This window comes from Pararge aegeria, chromosome 27, assembly GCF_905163445.1.
Source record: "Pararge aegeria chromosome 27, ilParAegt1.1, whole genome shotgun sequence".
Lineage (NCBI taxonomy): Eukaryota > Metazoa > Arthropoda > Insecta > Lepidoptera > Nymphalidae > Pararge > Pararge aegeria.
In genome coordinates this window covers 6,807,883-6,820,062 of record NC_053206.1, presented here as the reverse complement: position 1 = coordinate 6,820,062, position 12,180 = coordinate 6,807,883, and the positions used below count along the sequence as shown (strand labels likewise).

Here is a 12,180-nt window from a genome sequence, read left to right as displayed (position 1 = left end):
AGAATTAGGAAAAAAGAAGAGGAGAATAGACTGCTGGTGGATTAAATATTTCAAAGTCAAAGTCAAAGTCAAAGTCAAATATTTCTTTATTCAAATAGGCACATAGATGGCACTTTTGATGCGTTATTATATACAAAATGTGTACATAGCAGTGAGTACTGATGGCGAAACTTAAAACTAAAGCTACGAGGGTACCAATCGCGCCCTGGTCTAAGAAGAAGCCCACAACAAACTTAGCCGGGTGTTCTTTTTGTTATCACCATCTCACATTGTCATTAGAAAATATTGTTTATTTAAAATACATACATGCGAATAACTACATACTAATACATAAACTAGTTTACACAAATAGATCAAAAGTACATAATATATCATTAATAAATATAACAATAAACTAATATACCTTATATCTTAAAACGAGCAATTCTTCTATATATAATTGGAATCTCGGAATCGGCTCCAACGATTTTCATGAAATTTAGTATAAAAAGGTTTCGGGGGCGATAAATCGATCTAGCTAGGATTCACTTTTAGAAAATGTCATTTTATTTGTGTTTTCCGGTAATAACCGATTTGGTGCAACGAAGTTGCACGGGTCAGCTAGTATATATAATAACAACACACATCACACATCCAGGCCACCTCGTCAATGGTGGGTGCGGCTGCTACCAGTGCCGAGCAGGCCAAGAGGCGTAAATATGAAAACCTGGAAAGCAGCTTAATTTTTGTGCCTTTAGGAGTAGAGACTTAAGGACCGTACGGTCCGGAGGCAAGAACTCTTTTCAAAGAATTATCAAAAAGGGTTATCGAGTCTACCGGTGATCCTAGAGCGGGCAGTTACCTTGGCCAACGAATTAGTTTGGCCGTCCAAAGGGGCAATGCTGCCAGCATCTTAGGAACTGTGCCTCGCTGCGGTGGTTTCGAGGACGTTTTAGATTTTATTTAGTTTTAAATAGTTTATTTTAGGTTATATTTATAACAACACATACATATTTAAATACTTTAAGTTATGTTCGTTTTAAGCAATTAAAATATCACTTGCTTCAACGGTGTAAGAACAAAACGTCCTCCATAATGTTCTCAGAGGTGAGGGAGTCCACAAAACCGCATTGGGCCAGCGTGGTAGACTGCGGCCTTTACCCCTTCTCATTGTGGGAGGGGTCTCCTCCCTCCGTGACTTGTAGAGGGTCGGTAATGGGTCGATGTTATGATGATGAGGAAACTTTATGTGGCTAAACAGTCGCAGATTTTTGGATTACTTTTTGCCATGTTGGTATACTATACTATACTATAGATTTACTGGTTAAAACTTTAAAACAGTTTCTAGATCTTTAATAATTTATGACATTATTTTTAAATCCTGCTTTCTGAGTCCATGGCCGTGGGTTCGATTCCTACAATTGGAACATGTTTGTGTGATGAACATAAATGGTTTTTTTTTTTTGTATTATGTTCATAAAAATATTCATCAGCCATCTTAGTACCCATAACACAAGCTACGCTTACTTTGGGGCTAGATGGCGTTGTGTGTATGTATTATATTTATTTACTTTTTGACTGGCAACATTAAAATCATAGGTTTCACCATCGTACATATAAAATAAAAGTGTCTATTATACGTTTATTCAACATAATTCAAGTGACTGAGAACAAGAAATACTTGTTGTTGATATACTTCGGTGAGTGTGCTCAGGAACTTCATAACCTTGTTCCTCCTTCGCCGTTCTACCACAGAACATCGAGACACCGTGAGCGGCATCCTTATGTGGTTGATATTCCATCAAAACGCATGACACGTTTTTTATCCACGTTTCTGATAAGTGCCGCTAGGATGTGGAACGCCCTTTAGGCAACTGTGTTCCCTGCCACGTATAATTTGAGTACCTTCAAGGCTAGAGTAAATAGGCTTTTTCTAGGCAAGCGTGCTCCAACCTAGACCTCATCGCTCATGCTTTCTAACGGGCATGATTGTAGTCAAGCGCTGGCCTATGGTTAATAAAAAAAAAAGTCTCTTTACAACATTTTTTCAGCTAAATAAAAAACTGTTCAAAATTATAAATGTTATGGTACGCAATTTAAAATGTATATGCTTCTTGGAGCACTGTTTTTCTTGATAAAAGAATATTTAGACACTCCTCCTTTTTATATTCCTGGGCCTTTCTTCGCACTTTGTTGGCCGGAACCATCCGTAGTACGTCTGGCCGGTGGTCGGGCTCCCCGCTGGATCACTCCAGCCAGCCGAGCTCACTCCAGAATCTTAGCAGGCCGCCCAGGTCACCGAGTGCTTCATGGAGTGATAATAAATAAATAATTAAATATACTACGACAATGCACACATCGCCATCTAGCCCCAAAGTAAGCGTAGCTTGTGTTATGAGTACTAAGATGACTGATGAATATTTTTATGAATAAAACATAAATACTTATAAATTACATATAAGCACCCAGACACTGAAGAACATCCTTACTCATCACACAAACATTTTCCAGCTGTGGGAATCGAACCCACGGCCTTGGATTCAGAAAACAGGGTCGCTGCCCACTGCGCCACTCGGCCGTCATGATGCCAAGGAGCAAAGGTGTGCTGTGCGTGGCTCTACCACTACATTGTATTAGAGTATTACACGTTGCATCTGTCTCCACGCTCTGCACAGAGCATTGTCGGTTATACCTAAAATGGAATAGTGTTTTCATAAATTTAAAATGCATATAAAAATTTTCGGAACCGACCGAATTTCCGGACGGAAATTTTTGGCAATCGCGGCCCGAGCGCCGATTAATTTCCGAAAATTTTTAAATGCATTTTTAATTTATAAGAATTGATAATTCCTTCTTCCTTATACATTATTCTACCACTCAAGCTTCTTTGCCACCCATATTGATGGAGATGTGAAAAAATATCTAATGCGCCATTTTGTGGCGGCGGCCATCTTGGATCGTTTTTTATCAAACATAGCTAAGAATTGTCCCGATTACTTCACTATTCAAAGAACAGAAATATGATTAAAAACCGTTCATCCTTGCGAGAAAAACGATGCCACAGACATACACACGCAGACACGTAAAAAACATAGCACCCCTATTGTTACCCCTATTCGTCAAGTTTATGTCACAGCCTGATGAATCTTACAGCTTAAACTCTCATGTCTCTCTTAATCGTTTTTTCTCCTTCTAACTGACAATATAGTTTTTTATTCGCAAGTTGTGGCAGTCTTTAAGTGGGTCTACATTACATTTATATGTTTTTTCATTTTTTGTTTAGGTTTATAAGAGTTGTTGTTGTAACCTGTTGATTGTCCATTAAATAAAGAAATAAAGTAAATAAATTATTGTGCTTTTTATTGTGCATATGTATATGTATCTCTGTGGATTTTCTCTGTGGTGTACAATAGAAGTGTATTCATTCATTCATTCACCCCGACGTTTTTGCGTCGGGAATTAAAAACTAAACTGCCAACCCTGAAAGCAATTTAATTATAGACATCTAAATACACTTATAAATATTAATATTTTTAATATAAATAACAGGTGCAGGAGAAGTGGTATCGATACATAAAATGTTAATATTATATTTTAAATATTGACTTACATGTTACGTATACAACCAATTGTTCGTTCTATGTATAAAAGGTTGGAAAACGAGAAGAATTTTATCATTGAGAAATACATTTCTTGTAATCCAATACTCAAGATGAAACACGCAGCTGTCTTCCTTGGTATCGTGGTGAGTTTTTTTTACTAACTTTCAATAATAATAACGTTTAATTCAGATAAAAATCCATAGCTACAACAATAATATATTATAAATTAAAATTGGCCAAACCTATATCGTTCGTTCCCGCCATACCTATCGTTCAATAGGTATGGCGTGCGCACGAACGTTTACCTAGTTCCTCGCCTTATTAATGTATTACCCACTGATGTACGAGACAATATTAATCCTTGTAATATTAAGAAAAAACTGAAGTCCTTCTTTTAAAGTCACTTATGATCATTTTTACACAACATGGTAAACTGGCAATAATGTTCTGTAGTTAACGTACCTAGACTTAATACTCTGTTAGCATATATTAGAAACCTGGGTGGTTTTCTGATGGTATTTTTTTTTATAAACTTTATGTAAATAAATAAATAAATTATTTAATAAATTTATCTTATATATATATATATAAAAGAGAAAGTGTGTGGGTATGTTCCGTATAGGCTCTGAAACGGCTGGACCGATTTCAATGAAGCTTTCAGGGAATCTCCGGATTGACCTGGCGAGTAATCCTGTAAAGTTTGGTGACGATTGGAGCACTCCAATTTTTGAACTGTCAAACTGTCAATACAGCTTTTATTTACTATGATGATATTCTATTGTTGGGTGTACATGGGTGTAGATAATGATCTTCACCCGCTCGAGAAGAGAATAGAAGAGAATGAATACGGAGAGAAATAAATGATTTAATATATTATGAGACTTAAATTAAAAAATTAATGATGTAAGCGGGCTGGGTACGCTAGTTATAAGATATATTTCGGAGAGTATGCTCAAGAACTGTTTGATCTAGTTCTCTCCTCACCTTTTTACCATCGAACCGCGAGGCACCGTAAGGATCTGCATCCCTACGTGGTCGATATACCGCGGACGCGTACGAAGCGCTTCGCATCATCTTTTCTGACCCGCACCACTAGGATCTGGAATGCCCTTCCAATTTTTTTCAAGATTGAATCCAAGCTTAGATGGCTGCCACCACAAAATAGCGAATTACATTTATTTTCACAACTCCCTCGATATGGGTATCAAAATAAAGGGCTTGAGTAGCAGAATAATGTACAGTGTATTAAAATTCTAGGGTATTTAAATTTATAAAAGAATTTTCAAAAGGGGTTAACGAGTCTACCGGTGATCCAGGAGCTGGCAGTTATCTTGGCTAAAGAATTAGTCTTAGGCACTACATTTCTAGAATGTTTTTTAAGTTATAAGTACTTCTTTTATAACTTCGTTAGGGAAAAATGAAGAGAGTAATTTTTTACGATGCGCACACCGTCACATAAAACCGACACCCTGACGTTAGCTATAACGTTTAACAGTGTACACTTTCAATTGTCAAAGTCTTTTTTTTTTTTTTTTTTTTTTTATACAGAGAAAATGCCTGACGCATACCACTCCGTTGGGGGAAACGGAGTAGTTATGTGGGACTTGCACCCACTAAAAACTCTGTGTGTCACTCGATAGCCCTATAAGTGACGGGGTTCACTTGCGTATTCACCGCACTCTCGCCAAGGTTTTGACCCCCCCAGTGCGTGGCGGGTCCTATCATCACTGGCCTGATCGCTGCCAAATCCTCCAGAGAGGCGTACACTTCATTTATTTATTTAAGAGCACTAACAACATGCATATTACACGTTTTTTTAAATTTTGGTGATTTTATTGATTTTACTGCCGCCGATATTTTTTTTAAAGAAACTGTTTATTCTTGTTTCAGACCTTGTTCGCAACCCTGATCCCACAGTCACGCGGTGTACCAACACCGGGATGGGGATCGGAAATAACTGATAAGTTGTCAGATAGCATTAATAACGTTGCAAGCGGCGCCGGCAATATTATCAAATCTGTGGGAAAGACAAGCGACGAACTTTTTGGTGGAATCACTGATTTAGTACAAGGCGTTGTCTCCGGCATCGGTGAAAAGGCTGGAGCTGATATTGCTGCGACTAAAGAAGCCGCGGAAGCGCAGCTAGCTAAACTAAAATCTGGTTTTGATGGTTTAATCAAACAACTTGAAAATGAGATCTCTAAAGTTCAGGGAATCACTGAACAGGAAAAAGAAAAAATAGGTGCACTTGTTGCAAATCTTAAGGATTTATTAGCCGAACTCGTTAGCGGAACCGTTGAAGATATCGATGCTTTATTAAAAAAAATAATTGAGACTTTGAATGAAATCGGCGAGCAACTTCAGCCAATCTTAAAAAAAGTTTCAGATGATATCAACAACCTTGTTCAAGATCTAATCAAAAAATTGAAAACTATAATTCCATCTGTTGTTGAATTTATCAAGAAAATCTTGAATAAAGGAGGCAACGCTATCAAGGAGGCTCCCGAGGCTTTGGACAATGTCGCAAAGGATGGTGCTGCTAAAATCGAAGAGGTAAAGAAGACAGTCGTCGAAGTCGTAAAGAACTTGAAAACTAAAATTGCCGAAGTTAAAGAAAACATACAAAGTGCCGTCAACGATCTCGGTGAAAAGATTAAAGAAAAGGCTGAAGCTGACGAGGCTTTCACTCAAGAAGCCTTAAAATCATGGTTAGCTAAACTTAAACCAGTTCTAGATTCTGCCGTCGAAGGTATTCAAAATCTGTTCGACCAGATACAGGGATTGACTGAACAACAACGCGAACAATTGAGCGCTACTTTCAAACAAATCGCTGATTTATTAAACAAAATAGTTAGTGGTGCCGTTGCAGATGTTGATGGTCTGTTACAACAAATAAGTAAACTTTTGGATGGATTACTCGACACAAGTAAACAGATTACATATGATGTGTCAGATGATGTTGCGTCTACTGTTGAAATAGTAATCAACGGCTTAAAGTCAACCTTGGAGACGCTTAGAGGAGCTCTCAAAAATGTAGGTCCAACAACCGAAGGCAATGTAGAGGTTCCTACCAACGCCGTTCAGCAAGAATAAGGTATGTGTGAAATTCTTACATTTTTCAATAACGATGCTTTCCTTTACCGTTTTAGCACCATACAACAACTCTGAAAAGACAGAAGTTTCATTGCCCCTCGAAAAGCCGATTAACTAAAGCCACTAGTGGTTCGGGACGAGACTATTTTCGCGCAAAAAAATTGTTATATTTAATAATGAGTCGTCGTCGTCGTCGTTGGATGAATTTAAAACCCCGCCCACATCTGCGGGGATGTGACGCCTCCTCCATTACGGAGGATGCAGGGGCGTCACCACGCGGCGACATCAATATAAAAAGGATGACGACCATTCATCATCGGCCAGCTTGGGGCAACAGGGGCTACGGGCTCCCGCGAGTCCTCCCGTTACCGGTGGTGTAGTGCGCCGCATGAGATGGTCTCAATCAATCAATGAGAGCGTCATGCGTGCGTACTATGGGGCGACAGAGTGGGGAACTTACCTCACTTCGTACCGATCTAGGATGCTGTCTCTGTTTCAGGCGCTTGAACTAACAATGACTATGACTGCCTAACGCAGTCAATGGTCTTCGCGCGAAAAGCTTCGACTAACATCTTAGAAGCTTTCGCTTGGTTGTTGGATCAAGGTACGGATACAGAAGGCAGCAGTCCTTGAAACGGCGCGTATTGTGAGGAGGTTCGTCACTCTGGAGCCCTGACCGCTGGTTGCTTGGGCATTAAAAAGCAAATCAAAAAATGATAGACTAGCTACCACGTTTATTCCTTTTTTTAACGAATCCCCCGGGAGCCGTTTGATTTCCTTGGATATAAAGTAGTAGTATGATACTCTCTGTTCTTTCAACTACGCCTAAAATAAAGTTTATTAGTTGAATAATTAAAGTGTATAGGAAGGAAAAATAAACAAACGCTTTTTCGGATTTCTTGTATTAGCAAGCAATTGATTATTTATTTCTTTTACAGGATACTGCTGTCCTCGAATTAAATCCTCGACCATTTTCACCCACAAGTGCTATTATAAATTAAAACATAATGAATTGGGGTCGAGGTTAGAAGATATCGCTTTAATATCTGACTGTCTTGCCTATACCAACCCACGTAACCACTAGCCCCAAATAAAGCTAGAGACAAACTAATTCCACGGACGCAACGTACGCAATGATATATGAACTATAGAATTCATGCAATAGAACCACACTCGTGCTGTAATCTTACGCCTCCCACGCAACGTCCTGCAATGTTTCCAGCGTCCTGCAAAAAAATATAAACTAACACGAAAGTTTACGTGGAAAGGTACCTAATCAATATTTAAAAACTCAACGAATATATATTGTTTTTTTTTCTGTGATTGTTTAAAATTAGAATGTTAAAGTTGTTAAACAATGTTATTAAATGTATAGTGATGTTTAAAATTGCAATAAATATTTTTCCAATGTTTATTTTTAAAGTTTTTTTTTTATTTTCCTTCTTAATTTTGTCAATTTTTAGTATGTTATCTGATAAATCAAGACATTTCTTTCCAAAGTTTACTTACATTTAGCCTACTTGAAGGCATTGCTGTGGAAATTGATGTCGTTTGTAAAACCATCGCCTATTAACATAGCAAAACGACGGAGGCAGTGCCTGTTTAAACAAGCGCGGGGCCCGTGGCAAATTCTTCAGAATAGCCCTTGATTTGTTATGTTCTTTAGTATAAAGTTGTAAAAATCAATACTCAATACGTATCTGAAATACGTATAAACGTATCTTAAATACAATACGTATTTGCTATATAAAGGGTACAATTTTGATGGTAGTTATCTCATATCTTTAAACGAGCAATTCTTGTATATATATAATTGGAATCTCGGAATCGACTCCAACGATTTTCATGAAATTTAGTATACAGGGGGTTTCGGGGGCGATAATTCGATCTAGCTAGGATTCATTTTTAGAAAATGTCATTTCATTCGTGTTTTCCGGTAATAACCGATTTGGTGCAGACGAAGTTGCACGGGTCTGCTAGTTTTAGTAAATTACTATAGGCGATGTCTGTGTGCGTGTGCGTGAGCGTGTGCATGTCTGTCTGTCAGTCAGGTAGTGTTTAATACCACAGTTCTACAAAGCTTTCCCTAGATGGCGTTGGTGAACATTATTAATTAATAAGCTCGCGCTATCGTTTGTCCCAATGCATTTCATATGGTCATTGGGTCGCCTCTTCAGTTCAAGTTCAATAACCAAATAAGGTCAGTGCAAAAAATAGGTTTGTTTTATATTTTAACCTGTGGAATGTGGACCCGAGTACGCGACGCCAGAGCAAAGGTGAATTTATTTATTATTTATGTACCATAAATTGTGATTGTGAACATAAGATACATGAAGTGTACAAAGCAAAGCTTATCTCTATAAGAGATCTCTTCCAGCTACCCCAGGATGTGAGTAAGATGATTTAATTGTGGTATAGGTCAAATAAAGGTACAATATACTTCATAATAACTACTAAGGATATTTAATATACTTATCTGAATAGTAACAAAATTATACATACTAATACAATCAAATTTGAACATACTATATATACAAAATACATAAAAATAATATAATAAATATTTATATAATATAAATATATATCTGACGGCGCGTCAAAGTTTAGAGTGAATACGGCCTGTCAAAGTCACTCTAGCGGAACGTCGCGTTTATGGTACCGGGGAAAAGGATCGCCATCTTGTTTTTTTCGCGAGAGGCGGGAAGAACCAGCGCGCCGTTTTTGCGACGAATCGCTGTTTGTTAACTAAAACAAATTACTCTATGATAGTCTTTATTGAAATACTGATAATTAGTAATATATATATAAGATTGGAATAATTATTATTGTGATATAATACATACTAGAGGAATATAATAATTTTGTGTTTGTACTGACTTGTGTTGTTATTTTAAAAGAAGAGTTGTTAATTTACAATGAGTTTAGAAGAAGGCACTTCTGCGCTAGCTAAGCGCTAAACATTGATAAATATACTATGACAACGATAGATAATGCTCCTTTACATTGTGTTTAAAAGAGTGCAACGATCGGCAGTGTCTAATATGTTCTGGTAGTAAGTTCCAAAGATGTGTAGCGTGGACGGAGAAAGATTTCAAATCAAATCAAAATCAAATCCTTTTCATTGCAAAAAACATTGTAGGTATACATGTTTAGTCATAATATATGACATGCAAATCTTAATTTAAACAAATTCATTTATGTAATAATTAATAAAACATCAAAATAATCGGCTGAATATAATAAAATTTCATTAATTTTACTGGAAGAAAATAGTATTTTATATATTGAATGGTGCGTTTAAGAGCAACAGGTAGAGATGAGCGATATTAAATATGCGGGGCCCCCTTTCGCGCGGGGCCCGTAGCAATTGCTACTCTTGTTACGTGGTTAATAAGAACACGTCCTGTTCTGTACCATCCTGTGTCCACCAACTAATGTGGTGTGAAGCCACATGCAATTACAGCGGCAATTCTGGAACACAGCATTGCAACAATGCTTAGCGGCAGAAATAAGCAAGGGCCCACTTTTGAAGCGTTCAGTTGATAAAAAATGTAATTTCCTGGTAGTAAGAAACAAAATTAACCGGGTGTTTTTTATCACCATCTCACGTTGTCATTTAAAAATGGAACCTGGTTCGCAGTTTGTGCAATTCAAAGGCCTTTGGGAACGTTATGGAGAACTCTCAGGCATGCAGGTTTGCTCACGATGTTTTCTTATGCCTTTAAAACGTGTGATATTTTAATTGATTAAAAACGCTCATTTAATAGCGGTAAAACGAGCAACCACCACCGATGCGTTGCCGGCTTTTAAGGAATTTGTTTATCCGCCCCTTGAACAACCCTAGATTGTATTTATGAGGAAACACATCAGATGGGAGATTGTTCCATAATTTGCAAGTGCGCGGTAATGATCTGGTATTTCGAACAGTAGAAGAATACCAGGTATCCAGATGATGAGGGTGGAATTTATTTCTACGGCGTGAGGTGCGGTCAGAGAACAGGGAAGGAGGTATCAGACCATTTTCCATCATAGAGTTGATAGAACACACAAAGGGAGCTAACATCTCTTCGGTGCCCAAGGGACCCCAGGGACATAACTCCCAAAAGTTAGAAGTACGTGGTCTCTGGACGAGCTCTGTCAAAAAAATCTATACTACTACTCATAATTATAGCTCAACATTAGCTAGACTGTGAGATGGTGATAACAAAAAAAAACCTAAGTTTGTTGTTGGCTCTTCTTAGACCAGGGCGCGTTTGTAACCCGCCTAGCTTTAGTTTTAAGTTAACGAATGCAGTTATCGCCATCACAAACATTAGTGTTACACGTTAAATGTATGAACGCTTCATAAGTGCCTGTAATAATGTCTACATGAATAAAACATTTTTGAACTGTGAATTTTGTATCTTAGCGGGGCACGTGGAAATAATTTCGGGAAATAAAGCGCGTGCTAATTCAATTTGTATCCCATTAGCGCCTAGCGTTCGCACGTGGCGTTCCCCTCATGAACTTGGGGCTGTTGTTCCCAAAGTTTTTTTAAATCCTGCATAAGGTTTTAGGCAATTCGAATATCACTTACTTCAATGGTGAAGGAAAACATCGTAAGGGAACCTGCAAGCTGAGAGTTCTCTGTGATGTTCTCAAAGGTGTGTGGAGTCCACCAATCCGCACTGGGCCAGCGTGGTGGACTACGGCCTACACCTTTCTTACTGTGGGAGACCCGTGCTCTGTAGTGGGCTGGTAATGGGTTGATGTGATGATGATGAATGAACGAACGAATTGCAGTGACGGCTGATCAGAATACAGTTGACAACTCCTCCACTTCCCGCGGATCTCGTGCGAGGTGACTAAGGAAATAAAACGGAGAGCGCGCAGTAGCGATCTTAAAGCTACAACTAAAATCTACTTAAAGGGGAAACGAATACTTATATAAATAATTCAAAATTCATTTATTTAAATTTTCTAATATAATCACTTTTGAAACGTCAAGTCTGTCTGTTTATAGTGACTCTACCACCGGTTCGGAAAGCAGATTCTACCGAGACGAAGCCGGCAAGAAACTCAGCAGTTGCTCTTTTCCAACAACAACAATTTACATTTTACATTTTAACATTCAGTTTTCTATCTTGTGAGAGATGAAAGCGGAGCCGGATGCTTCCGAGCAACCTTGTCATTAAGAAATTCATCAATTGTATAGTAACTTTGCTGTAATAAATGTGTTTTAACATAGCCTTTAAACTTCCAACATTATCTTAGGAATCATATTATAAAAGCGTATACTCAATCCAACAAATTACCATTTCTTGTAAGTCGACTGTTTATGTCCACTTTTTGTTTATAAAGACTAATATGTTGTTTTACAAATACTATATTATTATAAATATATTGTGAAGCTAAAGTAAGTATACCTATTTCTTTAAACTTCTCACGGATAGGAATTCACTTTTCAAACCCTCAACTATGCCTATCCAAAAAACTACGTCGATCTAAAAGTCCGTTGCGCGGATTT

The 12,180-nt window shown here is 37.8% G+C and overlaps 1 protein-coding gene across 1 annotated transcript; it reads left to right on the top strand.

Moving 5' to 3' along the window:
* The first annotated feature begins 3,616 nt into the window (after window positions 1-3,616).
* On the top strand, window positions 3,617-7,956 carry LOC120635780. Its single transcript, XM_039906936.1, has 3 exons — window positions 3,617-3,724; window positions 5,472-6,675; window positions 7,613-7,956. The coding sequence occupies exons 1-2, from the start codon at window positions 3,620-3,622 to the stop codon at window positions 6,672-6,674; spliced, it is 1,308 nt and encodes a 435-aa protein (XP_039762870.1). The 5' UTR covers window positions 3,617-3,619; the 3' UTR covers window position 6,675; window positions 7,613-7,956.
* Window positions 7,957-12,180: the final 4,224 nt, after the last annotated feature.

Bases quoted from the DNA above. Each gene is read 5' to 3' on its own strand.
- LOC120635780 (XM_039906936.1), top strand. From the start codon at position 3,620: ATGTATAAAAGGTTGGAAAACGAGAAGAATTTTATCATTGAGAAATAC. The intron at 3,725-5,471 runs GTGAGTTTTTTT...TTCTTGTTTCAG, and splicing joins CTGTCTTCCTTGGTATCGTG to ACCTTGTTCGCAACCCTGAT.